This window comes from Elephas maximus, chromosome 15 (genome assembly GCF_024166365.1).
Source record: "Elephas maximus indicus isolate mEleMax1 chromosome 15, mEleMax1 primary haplotype, whole genome shotgun sequence".
NCBI classification, from domain to species: domain Eukaryota; kingdom Metazoa; phylum Chordata; class Mammalia; order Proboscidea; family Elephantidae; genus Elephas; species Elephas maximus.
The window spans coordinates 50,031,270-50,052,500 of record NC_064833.1 but is presented as its reverse complement, the minus strand read 5'-3'; the positions used below and the strand labels follow the sequence as shown (position 1 = coordinate 50,052,500).

At 39.1% G+C, this 21,231-nt stretch overlaps 1 protein-coding gene across 5 annotated transcripts in view; it reads right to left on the bottom strand.

Moving 5' to 3' along the window:
• The window catches only part of RUNX1T1 (RUNX1 partner transcriptional co-repressor 1), a 156,905-nt gene that overhangs the window by 3,515 nt on the left and 132,159 nt on the right, over nt 1-21,231 (bottom strand). For all 5 annotated transcript variants that reach the window (XM_049853588.1, XM_049853590.1, XM_049853589.1 and 2 more), the window contains 2 exons: nt 15,253-15,443; nt 1-423 (listed from right to left, as the gene is read on the bottom strand). The exon at nt 1-423 is cut by the window's left edge and continues 3,515 nt beyond it. In XM_049853588.1, the coding sequence (XP_049709545.1) occupies nt 148-423; nt 15,253-15,443 (467 nt within the window). In that variant the 3' untranslated portion in view covers nt 1-147. The remainder of the gene's footprint in view (nt 424-15,252; nt 15,444-21,231) is intronic.

Sequence of the window (21,231 nt, the reverse complement as noted above, 5' to 3'; positions counted from 1 at the left end):
CAGTAAGTCCTCTCTTGCTGAAGTACTGAAATATGATAGTTCATCTATAAACAAACAAACAAAAAAAACAACTTTGAGCATCTGAGGATGAGGAACTGGTTTTGTGTTGGTTTTGTCGTCTTTCCTCTGACAGTTCTGAGTTCACGTCTAGCGAGGGGTTGTCTCTATGGTGGAAGGGGTCCCCGGGGTGGTTGACCTCGGAGTGGCTGCTGGTGGTGTGTCCATTGGGCTCCCGGCCCCACTGTTGGGTGTGACGGAGGAGCTGACAGCGGGCGTGTCTCCCTGCTGCTGGGCCTGCAGGGTCTGTCCACAGATGTGGTGGTGCTTCTCCCAGTCTTTGTGCTGGCAAAATGAGCCACAGTATCGGGCCGTGTTACAGCCGCTGCAGGTTTCACTCGCTTTACGGCCACAATTCCAGCAACTCTAAAAGGAGAGGACAGGAGAAAGCAAAGTCTCAAATGAATACATTGTCGAGCTTAACGTCAGATAAAAACATGCGAGGCAGCACTGAGGCCTTATTTTCACGAAGTACTTAATCAGAGGAGTTTCTGGTGATGAAATGATTAACACGCTTGGCTGCTAACCAAAAAGTTGGCAGTTTGAGTCCACCCAGGGATACCTCGGAAGAAAGATCTACTTCTAAAAAATCAACCATTGAAAAGCCTATGGAGTGCTGTTCTGCTCTGACCCACACAGGGTCGTCATGAGTTGGAATCGACTCCACAGCAACTAGTTATATAAGAATAAAAACTCCAAGTGTGTGTGTACATACACTAAACACACAGAAGATGCAGGTCCTGGTGTAATAATTGTCCAAACTTTTCGGCCAACAACTGTTATGGCATCTAGCAAATTGGCTGAAACCCTTTTAGTTTCTAAAATCCCTTCCTTTCAGCTTTGCTATCTTCATATCTAAATTCTCCATTCATCCATATTAACAACTGTTATATCCATTTTTTTCCCCCTTCTAACACCAATAATACCAAAATAATAACCCACTGCCATTGAGTTGATTCTGACTCATAGCAACCCTACAGGGCAGAGTAGAACTGCCCGCCACAGAGTTTCCAAGGAGCGCCTGGTGGATTCGAACTGCTGACTTTTTTGGTTAGCAGTCATAGTACTTAACCTCTACGCCACCAGGGTTTCCATTGTTAGACTCAAAACTATCACTCAGAGCGGAAACTTCCTCCTCTTAGATAATAACAGGACTCACAAAGGAACTACTAGGACTCACAAAGGAACTACTAGAACTCCATCTATACTAGATGCAAAGAAATATAATGTAGTAGACAAAGGGGATTCTAAAGAGCGTCAGGCAAGGTACTTTAACTCCTCCATGCATTTACTCCCTTCACCCCCACTGCAATCGGTATGCATTGTACCTCACAACCAAGTGCTAGGACAGTCTCCTTTACCTCAGCTCCCTGGAGGGCACCCAGAATAATGCCTGGTATAAAGTAGGTGCTCAATACATATTTGTGGAATAAATCAGACCATGGCTAATTTTTCTTTGAAAAAGTGCAAATATCCAACTGGGTAAAATACTCATTATATTTGCACACAATGCTTTCCAGCTGATGAGAGCTCTTTTGTAGCTCACTGCTCTTCACAGTGACTCTGGGAAGCAGGGAAAATAGAGGACATGAGCCTGTCACTAATATCAGTGGTGCTTTCCAAGACACAAGAAAAGTGGAAATAAGGTTGCTTCCTGAGATTTAAATTGTAAGATAATCACATCACGGATCAGAGCACAAATATGCAATGCCACCTACTAGGAAGATAAGTGATGTGTTCTAGGGAAGGAGGGCGGGAGAGGAGACCAGTTCTGACTGTGCCTTTACTAACTCTTCCAGGAGGTGGTGAAAACTTAGAGAGTCGACTTTAAACTTCGGTAGTTCCTTTGCCAAGGCCATCCCCATTGTGAAATGGCTTTATCAAGTCATACTAGTTTTGGGCCAATAAATTTTTTATCTTTTATCATCCTTGATTTTGATTATCTTCTTGTCAAACAAACTCCTGACTATAATTTGGTAGCCCCAGTTTTTAAAAATCCCTAAATAGATAGATATTAAAAATCTTTCCACTGTGCTCCCTGTATTTGTTTTGCTTTCAGAATGCTGGTTGTGTAGCTTCAAGTGGGCTCATGAGCTTACTGAAAATATTCCTGTGGCATGTTAGCCCATCTCCCCAATATGTACGGCTTTACCACTGTACAAAATATACAAAGGGATTTTTAGCTGTCGCTCCAGCTTTACTAATAGATTAAAAAGCTCCTGGGAAGAAAGGCCAAGCCATCTTCTTCTGGAAATCAGCCAGTGAAAACACCATGGATTGCAACAGTCTGATTTCACCGTGCATGGGGTTGCCCTGAGTCAGGGACCAACTTCATGGCGGGTAACAAGAAGAGATTTTTAAGTGTAGGATGCCTGCAAATTCAAGACCTCTGGTTTAAGGCCTTCAGAAAGAGCCCAGCTCTGTATTCTAATTTCTTTACCATTCAGAAACTATGGCCCAATGTGGAGGGTAAAAAAAATAAAGTCTCTGAAACTCTGGGCAGTTGGAGGTGTTTTAACTGAAAAGAGCTGAGGAAATCTGGAAACTTGGTTGATGAGTCACTGTCAGAAATAAAAATGGAATTAAAAGTAATGATCAGTATTGGAACCGAGTAATTTTTTTTCTAATTTAACCTAGAAAATATCTCAAAGATGTGTACCTATGATCAGAAGACTCATTACCACAACTAGAAGCCCTTCTCTCTGAAAATTCATTAATCACATTGCGTGTATCGCGGTTCCACAAAGAGGAACCCTGAACAAACACAGGCCTGGCCCATCCTTCAAAGCAGCAAGGTATGACATTCAGCGCTCTGAACGAAGTTCGCTTCCTTGAGCTTTAGGCTTTTAGAAGAATGCCAGCTGGATCCTGGAATAAACTTGGCAAATAAGTGGTATTCCTAAATTACATCAGAAAATCCCAATTAGAGAACAGAGACCTAAATCCAAAACAATATTTTAAGGAAATTAAACATCTAATCTGAGTCAAGTGGCTTCTTTAGGAAATACCCTGGTGTGAGTCCTATCCTTTTTCTGGCAGCAGCACATTTTGGCAGACACAGGGTGGTTAACTGCCCAATACTCAATGGCTCCTTCAGATTGAAATCAGATGTGCACAACATTCTCAATTTAAGCTGATTAAACACACAGACTAAACCAGGTAATTACAAATGCATGTGTTGGGGAGTGGAAAGAGAGACAGAGTGGGGACTTCTTTATTTTTTAAAGTGTTTTCAAAGATGGGAACAATTTTACGAATAAAAAAATGGAATTGCGCCAACTATAGAAACAGATGTTGTGGATAGTGGAGCTGCTGGGAATTGAGGCTTCTTGCCTAGCATCCCCTGGTTCTGATCCAGGATTCAAAGGCTCTAGATAGTTTTACTTCTGGTTCCATTCCGAAGTTGCTGGATACCATTCATTTGCCACTCTCCACTGGGACAAAAACAACCTTCAGCTGTAGAAAGGTACAACAAAGAACTATTTAAATGACCTGGTGAGGGAAAAAAATCCACAACTGTATTGTTCTTAATGTTGCATTGCAATGAATGTGTAGGGAAGTTTGGCGAAAGTGTTCAAGTAACAGAAAACTCCAAAGTGCATCTTCTTTTTTAAAAGCTCATTGGAAAACAGAAAGGGCAATTTCTATTACTCTAATTCTCTGAGATGGCTCTACTGAATTTATTGTTGGCTAAGCCACACCTGCAGGACTGACATCTGACCAGAAGCACTCAGCCCCTGAACAGTCACAATCCTGGAACAGTGGAGTGTGCCAAATCTTGGGAGCTCTCTAATCTGGAAAAGTTTCTAAGCTTCCTGCTATGAACAAAAGTATATATATCCATAAGGACAGGAATAAAGGCAGTCAATGGCTTAATCTGATTTAACATTTTTCAATTTGTGATTTTTATCTTCAGCCTAGTATTTTCTGATAGTTTTTATTTTTTATGTTTTTTTTTTTTTTTTTTTTAATAACCAAGCTTTCCTTCCAGTCCTCTAAGGAATGATGCCAGTGACTGAATTACCACAATAGTGAGGAAAGCTCGAAAAGTAACACTGCAGAACAAATTTCATTCCCCAGGCTTATGACACTTTATATTCTTTCCTTATTTGCTATAATATTATTCTCTTTTTGACATAAAGAGCACTTCTTATCTGAAAAATTGGAATAAGTCCAGTTGACCCAAGTAAGGCTGTGAATCAGATGAAGAGCCTGAACCTGAATACAACCCTCCCCCCTTTGCCAAATGTACTAAATACAAGGGTATTTTGGAAATGGAAGTGAAGGTGTAAAACTTTGGAATGCCAAAGCTATATATCAAAGATTTTTAATACCTTATCTCACATTAGCAATGCTCTCATCTTTTCCTTTATGTTGTTTTTTAGATACACGGAGAACAGTCTTTCTGTCTCTGCTGGCAAAATGTAACCCTTCTGGTTCTTGCTTTAAAGGAAGAACCCTCTTGGGCGACAAGACACTTTCTCATGAAGTTACACGGGTCTTACATACCCTTTAAGTTTCCATTAACACTCATACACAGCTGATACTCAATAAATTTAAGTAGAATGATTATAAACAAAAGTCCCAAAATATAAAGAGCGAGCTCTATGGAAGGCAACACACTGATGAATTCACAGTAAGATAACATCTTACATTTGCATTGAACTCCACAGGTTAAAATCACTTTCACCTATATTTTGCAGCTTAGGAAACTGAGGCCCAAAGAATAAGCAATGAATAAATAACTTGCCCAGTAAATGATTTGCCCAAAGTTACATAGATATGACATTGCACAGCCAAGATTGGATCAAACCAGGTCTCTGGACAGCAAATCAAGTATTCTTTCCCAAATGCCATCCTTCGTCAATTCCAGATCTCTTCTTAGAGCCCATTTTGGCAGGAACATGTTTGGAAGAGCACTTCTGACAGTGGAGAGAGGTTGGACCAGGGAGTTGGGGGCACCAGAGACAAGGTGTCATGGTGTGTAATAGAAATGGCACAGGCTTTTTGAGTCAGAGAGATCTGAGTTTCATTTCCAACTTTATCACTTAGTAGCTTTAGAACCCCAAGCAAGTTGTTAACCTGTTGGAATCACAGTACTTGTAAAGCAGGAATAATAACTAAAGGTTATTCAGGATTAGGTCAGTGCTAAGCACAATGTCTGATGTTCAGTTGCTAACACCAGCTTCTCCTTTGGCACTTTGATACTTCTTGTTCCAGACTCAGCCCCTCACTACCTTCAGACCTAGAAAGCTCATTGCCCATACAGTTCAAGTTCCTTTCTTCACAAGCATTGACAGTTAAAGAGAGCGAACACTCAGCTTACTTCCCCTTAAACTTCATTAGTGACCAATTACTTTACATCAGTCCTCATTGCCATCAACCTTCCTGGAGATTCAACATTACCAACCATTTTCCCTTTGCTGTTTTAAATTCTCTTTGTTGAAATTCCCTCTAATTTTGGTTTCTAAGATACCGAAATTGTTTCTTATACTACAACTTTGTCTTTTTTTGCTTGTTAATTTCTCTCTGAATATTAGGTTGGGGAAGGGGACTCAGGCATAAAGAAATATTCTTTCCTTGCTATGGTCTTCCCTTGTCAGATCTCCTGGTTTCAACTATTACCTGTAAGAAAAGGACTCTTGAACCTGTATCTCTAGTCCTCAGTTCCCTTCTGAGCTTCGGGCTCTTATTTTCAACTGGCTGCTCTGTAGCTCCATCAGGATGCTCCTCCGTTAACTAAGTCAGTGTTCCCCAAGCCTAACCCTCTGGTGTGATCCATTTCAGACACCGGCAACACTCAGGCCCAAGACCTTTGTCATCTTACTGGAAACTCCTCTTCCTTTTAACCCCTGAAACCGTGCCAGACCAGATCCCACAGATTTTACTTCCATAGTCTCTCTTCTTTCCTTTCTAATTTCACAACTACTATTGAAATTCCTTAACGCCCTTCCTGCTAGAATAGCTTTGTGTGTGTGTGTGTGTGTGTGTGTGTGTGTGTGTGTGCGCGCCTGAATGGCATGCTACAACAGAAGATTTATTCAGTTCACTCAGAAAACACTGGCAAAATAAATTTCAATTGCACATTCACAGATACAAGCTTCAAAGTATAAAGTTGTATATAACAAAAAATACAGGTACTATTTTACAACAATAACTCACAGATACACACTAATGATAAGCTAATGTCACAAAGGATTGTAAACATTTTGCACACTTGTCAGTCCTTTCTTTTAGGTAAAGTGCTGTTTTGATGACAAATAATTAACAGATACACACTAGAGTGAACTATTTCCAGACAATAAAAAAAAAAAAAAAAAGTTTTGGTTTGTTTTTTTCTTGTCAACATAAATTTTATCAAAAAAAAAGAAGAATCAATAAAAGTGTCTTACAGGCCAACTACAGATACATTCCTGGCCGGTAAAATGATGTTGGATACGCTTTGAGTGTTACATAAAAAATTAACATGAAAAACTTTTCAGTGATATTTTATACATAATAAATGACAAGTTTATATCCTTAATCATTTCTATCCCTGAATAAAGGAATTAGGTACGATTTATTGGCAGTTGTGTAATTGAACTAACTGGTGTTTCTTCTCTTTCTCTCACTCTTATATTGTTACATGAACATTACACTGTTCAATTGTAAGGTGACTTCTTAAATAAAATACTTCTACATATCTCTTTTGCGCCTCTCAACCACCTTGCAAAGTCGGTCACATAAACCTTATCTCAATTTTTCAGATGAGAAAAGCAGAGATACAAGAGGTGACCAACTCAAGATCATTCCATACCCAGTACCCTACGCTACACCATGAATGTCTCTGGAATCAGACAGCTGGACTTTAATTAAATGAAATAAAAAACATCTTATTGTAACACAGCTTTTTAGGTCTTGTTTTGAGAGCTCCAAACTCCTCTGGGAATCAACTGTTCTAATCAGATTTGTCAGCATTTTAACAGGACCCAACCTATGAGCCCTTTGTATGGTAACTATGTTCTATTCAGAGTCTACAGACGTGACATTTCCACCAATTGTGCCACACTGCACAGGTTCCAATGGGGATGGCTCCACTAATTCTAGAAAGAGTGATGAAGATGAACCTTTCAGAGTGATTTCCTCACACTATCAGATCCTAGCAGGCTCTGGAAATGCAAAGTTTAAAGACCAATTCAATCAATGTTGTTCGATGTCACAAAACCAAACAAACTGTATATAAACTGTGTAGTTCTTCACCTATATCTAAGAATAATGAATGAAGGCTGTTCTAACTGGGGAAGGGGGCATAATTTTTGTGGCTTAAAACTAAAAACTAATTATTGGAACAGTGTAACAACCATTATGTTTCTATCCCCATTTCCAATCATTTACTTCTATCACATAAGCCTTCATCATCTAAGTGTGAATCTCAAAAAACTACCATAACATGTTCTTTTGAAATAGCCCAAATCTGACAGTGACAGTGTTCATTGGAAAGAACTATATATGTATATGGATAGGAACTGGAAACGAACATGGAAAAAGTAAAACAGTTTGAGGTGGCAGGATCTGGAGAAATTCTTTTCTTTTGATTTGCACTAATGCTGTATTATTCTTGGTGAAATATAGACCACATTATAAAAAAAAGCAAGTACATAAAATATACTGCTTAGGAGTCTGCCCAAGTCCAGCGTCATTTCTAACTGTTAATAACAATTAATAGTTTATAAATCCAAGTAAAATTAGAGAACTGGGCATAAATAATCTGAAGAAAGCTCAATAAGGAAATAGATATATATACTAGCACACACTCAGGGGGTTAAAAAAATACTACTATTGTGTGGTTAGAAATGCTGGTGGCGTAGTGGTTAAGAGGCATGGCTGCTAACCAAAAGGTTGGCAGTTCAAACCCACCAGGAGTTCCTCAGAAACCATATGGGGCAGTTCTACTCTGTCCTACGGGGTCGCTATGAGTCGCAATCAACTCGACAGCAACGGGTTTTTTTGTTGTTGTTGTTGGTTTATTGTGCAGTTATAAAGACTAAGGCCTTCCCATCCATTAGAGCCAGGCAAACTAAGCTGAGGCCCAGCTCATGTTTACTGGCTCTCAGACCCTGAGTAAGTTACCTAAAACCTCCAAGACTCAGCTTTCTTACTTGCAAAATGAAGAAAGTAACACTATCTACTTTGTCAGAACTGATCCAAGGATGGAATGAGCTTGAGTATAGAAAACATTTTGTACCAAGCCTGGTACAGGCCAAATATTCATTGTAGATCTTCTTATTTCACAACAGGAAAAATTAACTTCATGTTATCCCCAATGCCTATGCTGACCACAGGTTCCAGTGTGCCTGGGGCAGCCCTGGCTTATAGGGCTGCTATGTCCTGGCATAGAGCATCCCCTTTTACTCTGACAAGTACACCAGTTTGCATGATAACTTATCTGGTGGAACGACAGAGAACGCCCACATGTTATTCATCCCTGTCTCCATGCCTTTTTTCCTATTGTTTTCTCTGGCTAAATATTTTCAACTCTTCTTTCTGAAACTTTTCCATCCTTTACTGCTTACCTTCTAGAACCCCTGGTTTTTCTAAGCAAAATGAGCATATTAGCTCTACTTTACAAGTATGAAAACTGAGATAGAAGGAAGAAAGCTAAACTCAGAAATCACAGAGAAAAGAATTCAGGGATATCTGTACTTAGGGAAAAAAATCTCAGAAGAAACATATGAACACCACAGCTAGGCCTAGAACTCTGGTCTTCTAATTCCAAAGTTCAGGTTCCTTCTTCAAAGTGCTATGAAAGGGAGAGACAATATAATAATTCATGCATTTATATTACCTACATATATATTTTTACAGATGCAGATAACACAGAACACATACGATTTATGTGAGGCAGATGTCTACCATAGGAAGTGGCTTCAAATAAAGGGGGGCAAAATGGGAAACATTTGGCATATCTTGTGACATGAAGGAGTGAGATATATGAACGGATAACAAAATCTGTTGCATTATAGCTCTCAAAACACTTCAAATTAAAACAATGATTAAAAAGAAATCTTCTAAACAATCCTATGATCTAAGCAAATAACATCCCATCCCTTAAGAAATGGCACTGAAGGAAATGAGGTGAATTGCCCAGGAGCCCCTGATAATGGTAACTGAGCTGGGGTCAGAATTCAGGTCTTCCTAGACCTCTTGGATTTTTCGACCACACCCATCTGCCTCTGGGCTCTTCTAGCAACAGAGGACCATCTAATCAACTGAATATGGCTTTAAGTGGCATAACCACATAATTTATTGTCCAAATCAAGACTCTTGAAAGCGAAAGGGGGCACTCTTCATACCTACATGGGGACAAGAGGCGTAAATTGGGACAGTCCCACTCATACTGGGATGTATGGTCACATTGCTTCCTGTTTTTCAGAGACCTATATATACTACAATGTGCTATACTGTTTTTCATATCAGACAGGTTTGACCTATTTAAAAGCCTTATTTACCCACCCTAGTCCAAAGTAAAGATTTATCTGTCTAGTTGGATTAAATATGTAATTTGAGCTTTTAAATGCTTTAACTTGTTTATACAAAAAGAAACGAGGAAGGGTTACTGTTATGGATTGAATTGTGTCCCCTAAAAATATATCTTGTAAATCCTAACCTCTAAGCCTATGGTTTCAATTTCATTTGGGAAAGTGTTGCCTTTGTTATGTTAATGAGATAGGATTACTGTAGGGTGTGCTTCAAGTCAATCTCTTTTGAGATCTAAAACAGATTAAACAAGCAAGCAAAAGAAGCAGAGATGGGGGAAGAGAGATCCCAAGTCACATGAAGATCACCCAAGAGCAGAAGCCCAGAAGAGACAAAGGACCTTCCTCCCAAGTCCACGAGAGAGGAAGCCTTTCCCTACAGCCAGCACACTGAATTCAGCCTTCTAGCCTCCTAAACTGTGAGGAAATAAATTTATGCTTGTTAAAGCCACCCATTTATGTTATTTCTGTTATAGGAGCACTAGGTAACTAAGATAGAATTGGGGACCAGGAGTGGAGTACTGCTCTAACAGATACCTAAAATGTGGAAGCGGTTTTGGAATTGGGTAGTGGGTAGAGGCTAAAAGAGCTTTAAGGTGCCTAATAGTAAAAGCCTAGATTGCCTTGAAGTGACTACAGGTAGAATTCTGGATGTCAAAGGCAATTCTGGTGAGGGCTCAGAAGGTGAGCTACACACAAAGTCTCTATCGTCATAGAGAATACATACGGCACCAGAAACCAAATGCTGCTAGAAATGTAGATGTTTAATATGCTTCTAGTGAGGTTTTAAAAGAAAATGATGAGCATGTGATTGGACGACGGAGGAAGGGGGATGCTTTCTATGTAGCAACAAAGAGCTTGTCTGAATCATGTTCAAATAGTTGTTAGAAGGCAGAACTTGTAAGTGACGAACTTGGATATTTGGCTGAGGAAATTTCTAAGCAAGGTCTTAAAGGAGCCACGTGGTTTTCTCCTTGACCCTTACAGTAAAATGAGAGAGGAAAGCAACGGACTTAAAAACGAACTATGCAAAATGAAAACAAAACTTAAAGATTTGGGAAATTCTGCCTTGCAGAGGCTGGCACGTTCCAACTCTGTAGGTCAGCCATAAGGCTGGAGGCTTTTCTGACTCACATGGTTGCAGGGGCTGATGAACCCAAAATTGGCAGGTCAGGCGGTAGGCTGCTTGCTTACGTCCCAAGAACTGGAGGTAAGAGGAGGATGAGTTGGATGCAGGACCAGGAGTGGGTAAGCTTTGCCAGACATCCATATATACTGGATGCAGGCCACACCCCCAAGGAAACTCCCCTTTCAATTGATTGGCTGCTCACATTTGATCACAAAATGGAAGGTAAGTACATAATATCTGCCAAATCACTGAGAATGGCCTAGTCAACTTGACACATAACCTTAACCATTATAGTCACCTCTTTTCATACACCTTGGGCAGAACGAAGGCAGGAAGTTACTAAGGTTTTTCAAATAAGGCTACCTGATATGCACTGAAAAACCATGACTCTTCTTCTTTTCCTTACAGCTAATCAATCCCCAAGTCCTCGCAATTCTATCTAGTAAGTATCCAGCCACACATCCGATTTTCTCCATCCTCAGTAGCACTACCCTCCATCCAATCAAAATCCTCATCTCTCCAGGACTACTGAAACAAACTGATCCTTCCTTCTTGCTTCCGTTAATCTCTCTCCACACTGCCACCTGAGTGACCCTTTCAAAATGCACACCAGTCACACGAGCATCCTGCTTTCAAAGCCCTGCAAAAGTTTGCCTTACCTCCTCCCCTCTTCTTCCCTGAATGGAGGCGTGCACAGGCCACTTGGAGGAGGAGGCTGTGATGAGGCATGCGGGTGCTTCTGGAGGCTATTGCCCAGTTCCTGATTATCCTCAGGTATCAGTTGAAACAAAATTTTTCCCAGAAGCATTCAAACTAAACTCTGTGATTCTTATAATCTATATAGTTATGTGACTCCTCCAATAAATTACAGTTAACCTGAAGGCAGGAACGATGTCTACCTCATTTGCCATTGTACCCTTAGCACCTGGCACTACCCATGACATAGAGTAGAAGTACAATGATGCGTTATTGAACGAATAAATGAATAAATGGTATGAGTAATTTAGAGGTACGTGTATTAAATAAAAAACCTTCCTGGGCAGGTCATACAACATGTGATTATTTTAGGATGTCTATTACTTTCCGACTATAGTTTTAAAATCAATGATTCTTACATTTAATGAGAATATATGTGTGTATTTTTTTAATTCCACCAATTACCATGATGGCCAGGCCTCTTATTTTTTCTAAGAAAATGAAGAATAATTCATAAAATTGCTAAAACACAATGATATGTTGGCCTTATTTAAGGTTGAATGGTGTATATTCAACAAAACCTCCTGAGTATAAGAACACAGAAGAGATTTGTAGAGGTACAACTGGACTGTCTTCCAGATCAGCTGGACCATACACTCCTAGCCTAACAGATCCCCCAGCTCAGTATCGACCACAGTGAGGACTAGAATAGGGGGCTCTATTGTAGCCTGGGAGGAAAGGGCACTGGTGGGTCAGTAGTCGAATTCTGGCCTTCCACGTGGGAGACTCAGGTTTGATTCCCAGTCAATGCACTTCATGCATAGCCACTACCCATCTGCCAGTGGAGGCTTTCATGTTACTATGATGCTGAACAGGTTTCAGCAGAACTTCTAGACTAAGATAGAATAAGAAGAAAGGCCTGGCAAGCTACTTCTAAATATCAGCCAGTGAAAACACTATAGATTACAATCGTTCAGTCTGATCCATAACCAATCATGGGGATGGTGCAGAGCTGGACAGTGTTTTGATCCATTGTATCTGGGGTCACCATGAGTCAGGGGCCAACTCAATGGCAGCTAACGACAACATCCTAGCCCAAGAATGCCAGAATTATCCTAGCTCTGTCTGGGAGGGGCACAGGGAACTTTCTAGACTTGGTTACTTCAACCATCGCTGTTGAGGCTGCTTTTAACAGGCTGTTGCTATTAAAAGGTGCACAATCCAGAGTGTGAAGGAAGGGCAGGTGCAGAAAAACAATGTGCCTCCCTCATAAATATAAGAGCAAACAACTCCTGGAAAAAAAAAATTTATAAATTCAAGCTATCAATTGGGCAAAAGGTACAGATGAACTGAACCCACCACCAGGCACACAAATTATCCTAGGGCATCATGGTCCCTAGGAGGACTTAGCAATGTTTCTCTGTCAAACCACTTTTATAGCATGTGTGTGCAGACTTATGGGCAAGTTTATAGAGGACTTTCATCTTCATTCAAATGAAATATTTTTTCCATCTTTCCCTCTCTTATTTTCAGGAAAATATCTACATTACTTTTGGAGAAAAAGAAGCCTGCCTAATCCTTTGAGCGTTTACTCCTCTACAAATCTTAGAAGTTGTCTTGCAGTTTAAAGGAATTAGAGGTAAGAAACCAGACCCAAGTTGTCTTTCTTTATTAGCATCCAAAAAATTACCTTGATGATCCCCATGAAAAGAAATAACAATATAAAAACTGAGAGCATGCTCGTGAGTTCAAGTTTCGATTCTGCTATTTACTAGCTGGGTTAACTTTAGCCAGTTCAATTAACTTGTATGAGCCTCAGTTTTCCTCATCTGTAAAATGGTAACATTATCATGTCTCTTAAAGTTATAACCTTATCCTTAAGCCTTTGACTATATGAGGCACATTCACTAATTTTCACATCATGATAAGACTAAACCTAGTACAGGTTTAGTGGCTTCCTCAGGGTGATCCAATGTGTAAGCGATGGCTCCAGGAATGAAATCTGGCCTTCTGAATTGCAAGCATTTTCCTCTAACATAGTCAGCTGTAAAATTCTTGGAAAAGTATCATGGAAAACCATATGAAAGATCAACAATATTAAAGGTCAATTCCCCAAGAGGACCAAGAAGAAAGAAAACAATGACTATTGAAGATTACTCATAAATTACTTCATTATATTTACTACATATCATAACTCCTGATTGATACAGTATGTTCTGATCATGTTAAACACTGGTGTCAAGAGCATATACTTTTCTGCATAGGTTTTAGTAATAAAGGTACAAAGCTTGCAGACACTGAAGGAATATAGCATGTTATTACCAGAACACAAAGATAAAAAATAGAAAAGATACAAAGGCTTAATTCACAAATCCTTCCTAGATGTTTATCTTCAGAATTTAGTGACTTTCAACACACCTAGCAGCCCTACAATGTTCATGTGAAAGTGATAATGTTTTAATGATAACAACAACTGTGCCTCACAGTATTAACTTGACTAGAGCATGACAAAGTCTCTTCAAAAGATGCTAATAAAAAAAAAAGGTCCTTAAATATCTTAGCTGTAAGATGCTAATAAAATTGAATTTATGTCTAGTTTAATCCGACAATGGAAAAGTCAGCATTTAAAGGGTAGATAAATTTCCCTTTGTCCCTGTTTTCCTGAGAAACTTTCCAATGTTGAAAATCAATTCCTTTTGTCCCCTTGTTATTCATCTGCTACACATTAAATAGAAACTCTGGGCATCCAGTGATTCCCGCAGGGTCTTTCATCTACAGAGAAGCCTGGTACAAATTAAATCCTTACTCGCCCTCAGAAATTATAGATATGTAGTAGAGCAGACCATTGATTTATCAGTCCATGCTTTTGCTAGGTCAGCTTGGTGTGACTTGCTATCTGGAGCCCTTCATCTAGAGTTACTTTGGGGTTCGCAGATTCTGATGTTGTCTTAATTAACACAGATCTTTACTATATTGCTGAATTTATAAGCTATATTTTAAAATACATTGTCTTATACACTGTGTTTTAGTTACTTCCCAGACACTTGTAAAAGAGCCATTTAAGCTACATGTGTAGCAACGTTAAGCCATGACAGGACCATGATAATGCTTATCACAAATAACATGGAAATGCAGACTACGCACAAGATCTCTTAGAAATGTGTAACTGAAGCGAACGTTGCTTTAGCATTAGACTTTAGCACCAACGGTGAAGGAAACAGCTGCAATCCCAGGTATGCAATGCGTCTTTGGAGACCACAATATACCCAGAGTATCTCTACAAAATCCTTTGCATTAGGCAGAAACCATACATATACGCTACCCGCTACCCACTACCCACTGCCGTCGAGTCAATTCCGACTCATAGCGACCCTATAGGACAGAGTAGAACTGCCCCGTAGAGTTTCCAAGAAGCGCCTGGCAGATTCGAACTGCCGACCTTTTGGTTAGCAGCCGCAGCACATAACCACTACACCACCAGGGTTTCCATATACATGGTAGCACTGACATACTAACAGACATGTGCACACATACACTTAAACACAGTCTTTTCAGTTTCTAAATACTGTTGGACAGTGACAAGAATTTCACTTTCACCTGTCACCCACCCACCATATTAAAAACACTTTTTTTTAAAGCAAAGAGTAGTTCTTTTAGATCTTTAATGAAGAAAACATACTTTCATCAGCTCTTACTCAATTCCAACTCCCCAAACTATTCTAATTTTTTTTTCTTCAAAGAATCATTGGGGTCTAAAGCAAGTCCAATATCTGCTTTTATTTACGCATCTTTGAACCAAAAATGAGCCCGTGAAAAGCATCATCTTCAAAGTGGAAGCTCCAGCGAACCCCTTACCTCGCTTGAATCCTCCTGCTGGTTGATAACCGCGAGCGCGTCTTCCGCCGCCTGCCGCTTGGCCTCGGCGACCGTGCGCTCCATCTTGGCTCGCTCTGTCGTGATCATGTCGTGGGCTTTCCGCTCCGCCTCGGACACGGCCTTCTGGAGCTCGGTCATCGCCTGGCGCTTCACCTCATTGACAGCCTCCTCTGTCCAGCAGTCAGGCCAAACCGGAAGAAAGCACATCTCTCTGTTAGCTCAGGGCCTGGGATACCGACAGCTGTTTAAAGAGAATTCTACAGAACACGCATGACTTTGATTCTGATTACCCAGCAATTACGGCTGTATAAAAAACTAGCAGATTTTTGAAATTCGATTAGGAAAACAAAAGGTGAGGCTCTTCTTCTAAATTGCACTTCTGGAATATTTTTTAAAATATTATACAATTTTCTACTAACCTACTGCATCCACAAATCATTCTGAGACGAAGACTAAGTAGTTAAAAGGACAAAAACCACCACGAGAAACCTGTCGGGATAATTCAGACCCACGAAGAAGGGAGTTTCCCATAATGCCGTAGGTTAATATGAACAGAGGAAATACACGGGTAAAACTTTCAGAAAGAACAGAAGGGAATGGATTTTACACAGGCACATATGGAAATACAAGACATAATTTTGCTGGTAAAAATGCAACAACAGTCAAAAGCCTGCTGGTATAGCAATTAAGCTAATGCAGACCTTTTAAAGAAAATCAATGATGAAACAGACGGTCCAGCTTTTCTTTTTCTGAAATCGTTTCCTGAGTAATATGGATGTTTTTGTAGACTAAATGATAGGAATCTTTAAAAAATCATCTTCTCGTTTCCGCATTTTAAGCTGACATTCAATTACTTAATCAAATATATACAACAGTTTTGCATAACCGACTGTTGCTCTGGGCGGATATAACTGAATCATACCACAGGCCAAAACAATCAGCCCTAACTACAAACCTGAAAGGTGTCAAATTAGCTTTTTTTTTTTTGGCTTTGGAAAAGGTGCAAAGATTTGACTAATGTGCAACAGAAGACTGACAACTAATGCAAGTAATTTCCATTTTAAAAAATTAACTGTTCTAATTAACAAGGGAAAATATCCTCCCCCTGAATTAGTTTATCTAATTTTCATCTTTATTCAAAGTAAAATGACAATGATTAATTGAAAATTTAATAAGCAGTAATTATTAACTTGGCAAACGTAGTACCAATTAACACTCTATTAAAACTAATTATGACATGTTTCATTCAAGTGTTTGCACTTGATTGTTTCACCCGCTTAAAAAGCACCTTAATTAAATGTTCCATTTAATTAAAAACATAGATTCCTAATAAAAACGGTTTACTGTGGATTAAAAACCTAAGAGATGTAAGAAACTCCTATGGCTTCTTAAATTTCTATGGTTTATTTCACACATCTACAGTCCATGGCTCGAGGATCATCAAAAGCTCTCTACTAGTAATTAACTGTCCTGACTTTTGTCATTTTGAAGTATTGTTGCTGAACCACATTCCTTTGCAATTACTGTCTGCTAGAGTTTATAAACTAAAACATAAGGGCAAGATCCAGACTGGAAATATTAACTAAAATATGTTAAGCCTTTGTTGGTTGCTTTAAGATATGCATTTAAAATCTGGATTGAATCAGAGTAGTGTAAATGGAGCTTGCAGCATCTTCTTCACCAGGAGGTGAAAAGATGCCTTTATTACCCTGTCATAAATGACTCTGGGCACCAGGGAAGTACTGCCCTTCTAACTATACAGCCAGGGTCTAATTTCATTTGAATATTCAAGGTGAATTAAAATCCTATTTAAGTGGTAATACAGGACAATAATTTTTGCTTACGATCAAAGCTGCAGCTTGACTAATTGTATATGCAAATCAGGCAATTTATATTTAAATTATGCATTCCTATTCTAATCCCACAGGCATATACAGATCAGCAAAGAGAACTGGTAGGACATTTGCAAGGTGCTTGAATATTTATTACCAACTGCAAACATTCTCTGATCATTTGAAAAGAAATATAGTGGAAAAAAATTCAGTTCCAATTTTAAATCCAACATTATGTTAGATTTTTCCAATTTATAAAGATCTTTATAACTTTCAAGTGCTTTTTGATATCTTAGCTGTTGCTTTAAAAAATACTAGCTTTTAGGGGAAAATGGGTGTGGCTTTGCACATTTTAAAGGGTGCTTCTAATCTTTAAAAAGGTGTATTGTTATGTTGTATTACTGGGACAACATGCAAAATCTGAATAGGATCTGTAGATTAAACAATAGTGTTATATCAGTGTTAATGTCTTGATCTTGGTAGCTACTATATGAATATGTAAGAGAGTATCCTGGTCTTAGGGAAAAAAAAAAATTGGTCTTAGGAAATACACACTAAAATGTTTAGGAGTAAAGGAATGTTATGTTTGTAACTACTTATAAATAAAAATAATATGATATTAGAGAAAGGGAGGGAGGGAAGAAGGGCGTAAAGAAAAAAGAGAAGATAATAAAGCAAATATGGTAAAACTGAATCTGGGTAAAGGAAGGGGATTTTTGTACTTTTTTTGCAACTTTTCTGCACATCTGAAATCATTTCAAAATAAAATGGCACAAAAATTATACAATGTGCTTTCAAGCACAGGTATACTCTCTTGCGATTATAATTTTCTATGAAAAATATGCACTGGTTACACTACATTTTGAGAGTACTGCCCCTTCGGTATTTTTTCATATTGCTTTAATCTTTATTTTATTTACTTATCTTTTGCCACAAAACAAAGGTTATGTATGATACCGTCTTTGCAAAAACATATCTTACAGGGTTTTTTTTCCCCTTAAAAAACACTTGGCCAAAATAAATTCTATTAAGAAAACATTCTGCATCCCACTTTGAAGTGTGGCGTCTGGAGTCTTAAATGCTAACAAGCGGCCATCTAAGATGCATCAATTGGTCTCAACCCACCTGGATCAAAGGAGAAAGAACACCAAGGTCACAAGGTAATTATGAGCCCAAGTGACAGAAAGGGCCACACGAACTAGAGACTTACATCATCCTGAGACCAGAAGAACTAGATGGTGCCCGGCCACAACCGATGACTACCCTGACAGGGAACACAACAGAGAACCCCTGAGGGAGCAGGAGATCAGTGGGATGCAGACCCCAAATTCTCATATAAAGACCAGACTTAATGGTCTGACTGAGACTAGAAGAATCCCGGCAGTCATGGTCCTCAAACCTTCTGTTGGCCCAGGACAGGAACCATTCCCGAAGACAACTCATCAGACATGGAATGGACTGGACAATGGGTTGGAGAAAGGTGCTGATGAGGAGTGAGCTACTTATATCAGATGGACACTTGAGACTGTGTTGGCATCTCCTGTCTGGAGGGGAGATGGGAGGGTAGAGAGGGTTAGAAGCTGGCAAAACAGTCACGAAAGGAGAGACTGGAAGGAGGGAGCGGGCTGACTCATTAGGGGGAGAGTAAATGGGAGTATGTAGTAAGGTGTATATAAGTTTATATGTGAGAGACTGACTTGATTTAAAGCACAATAAAAATTATTAAAAAAAAAAAAACTTGCCCACAGCAAATCATAGAATCCTAGGGAAAAAAACCTTTCAAACTGTAACAGGCTGAGTAAAGATGTCACATTCTGCCCTTAGTGTTCCCATCATTTTGGACGTCTTGACACTGTCAACACTAGAAAGGCTTTTTAAGAAGCCAAAAAAGACAAATATTATAAGCAGTTATTCAAGATTTCCAGATGAAACTCATCTGTACTTTGCATTTAATTTATTTCCTAAAATTTAGCATCTATTCATAGAAAAAAACCACATTCTTACACAAATAACATGTACCTTCTGCATTGGTCTGCCAGCTGTGCCTAACCCCCACCACCCACGAGGTATTTTCTTAAGTGTGCTATGCTAATTTTTTTTAACAGCAACATGTGGAACAGGACTGGCATGGCAGCACTTGTGAGGGTGGCTCATGAGGGGTGGTGGGGAGCTGTGGTCAGCAAACAAACTCAGGAGGCATGCGTTATTTGCATAAAAATATGGTATTCCCAAACTGCTCTTAAGCAGCAGATTAGGGATACTGCTCTAAGAGTATGAATTTAATCTATACTACTACCAAGTCATATTTTAGGGTGAAGACCTAATACAGATGGCAGGCACACCTGAAAAGAAATCACAACATTTTTCTTGCTAAAGTTTAATGATTCTTCCAGAGTGGGTGGCACAACCTATAACAAGGTACTGCTCCTTCTCTACTCTCTAAGTCCCCTGGCCTAAAATATATCCAGAATTGGTTTCAGATACACACAAAAGAGACAATGCAGAGAAATAACGGTGGACTCAATAGATTACAGCCAAGTTAAAAAAAAAAAAAAATGCTGATTAAGTGCAAAATACATAGTGCAGTTTTGAATCTGCTTCCAATTGCTTACCACTTACGGTAGGACTTCCTTTGTGTATAAGCTATTCAAGTTGACTTTCCAACAAAGGTGTTATATTCAGAAAAATCTGCTCTCACTTAATAGCAGTCAAACAAAGACTTGAGCAGATAATAGCACAGAAGGAATGCGGATTACACAAGAGTTTACTGTCAATTTTTCTTTATGAACTATCAAGAATTTAACTTAAATACACATAAAAGGGGACATGCAGAGACTCTTCCACCATAAACAGTCATCCTTCTGTTGTTCAAAATGACAATTCTTTGTACCTCTGGTTGGAATAAGTTGCACTGAAAACTTAAAAATGTGGGCAAAAAAAGGGCAGAAGAAAGATATTAAAATTATTTTTCCAGGTAGGTGGCTCCCCGCATATTTTTACAGCCTGGGAGTAATACATCACTATTGCCCACCTGTTGTTGTTGTTGTTGGGTGCCATCAAATTGTTTCTGACCCATAGCGACCCCATGTAACAGAATAGAAATCCCCATAGGGTTTTCTTGCCTGTAATATTTACAGGAGCAGATCACTCCCTAAAAGTCGCTGAGTGGATTTGAACTGCCAACCTTTCTGTTTGCGCCCAAGCACTTAATGTTTTGAGTCAACAGGGCTCCTTACTGCCACTTAGGAAACATTATTAGAGGTAATCCTGCAAATCTGGTAATACTATTCACTTGAGTCACCGTATGTATTTTAACTTTTAGATTTAACTGAATGTATCTTTCTGATTTGCATATGGGACATGCACGAGATCTTTCTGGTTCTTAATATAAGCTACTAAACCTAGATACTATCAGATTTCCAAACTCATTCTCACTCTTCCAAAAACAGGTGCTTCTTAGAAAATCCACTGAAATACTCAGGTAAGATCTAAATGACCAGGGAGTCAGCAAGCTGCAGAACTTGAAACACAGCTGAGTCAAATCAAACTCAGGGAAATCATTTGCAGAAAAAAAAAAAAAAAAACTGCCAAAAAAAAAAAAAATCTTCCCCTTAGCTCCTGCTTCTTTGATTAGTGTTGCCAGCCCTATGCCCATTTGACTGTTTGCAGAAATATTATCTCCCAGATCCTCAACTCTGATAGACAAACTATCTTAACAGTTGGAGTTACTGAAGCGCAAAGACTCAGTACATGTTTTTCATGTCATCTCTAGCTCTTGAAACAGGTTTATGTTTTGTCTCCCGAGTTGGTTTTTATTTTGCTCAGCTTTTATAGTGCTGGTGTCCCACCAAAATTCCGCAAGATCTGAATTTCTGTAGTCCAATGACAAGTTCATGGGTCATCAGGTACTTTAAAACTACTATAAAATATAGACAAATATCATGTAATAAAAAGGAGAGAGTATGCATGGAAAGGAAAGCTGAAAGTTCAGCAACTTTGTCTTGTAACTTAACCACTTAGCTCTGTCATTGACTATTAATTAGCACAGAGAATAAATTTTTTAAATTGGCTGTAACCATAAAATTCTGAGTGCCTGAACAACTAGATGTGTTGTGATATTTTTTAA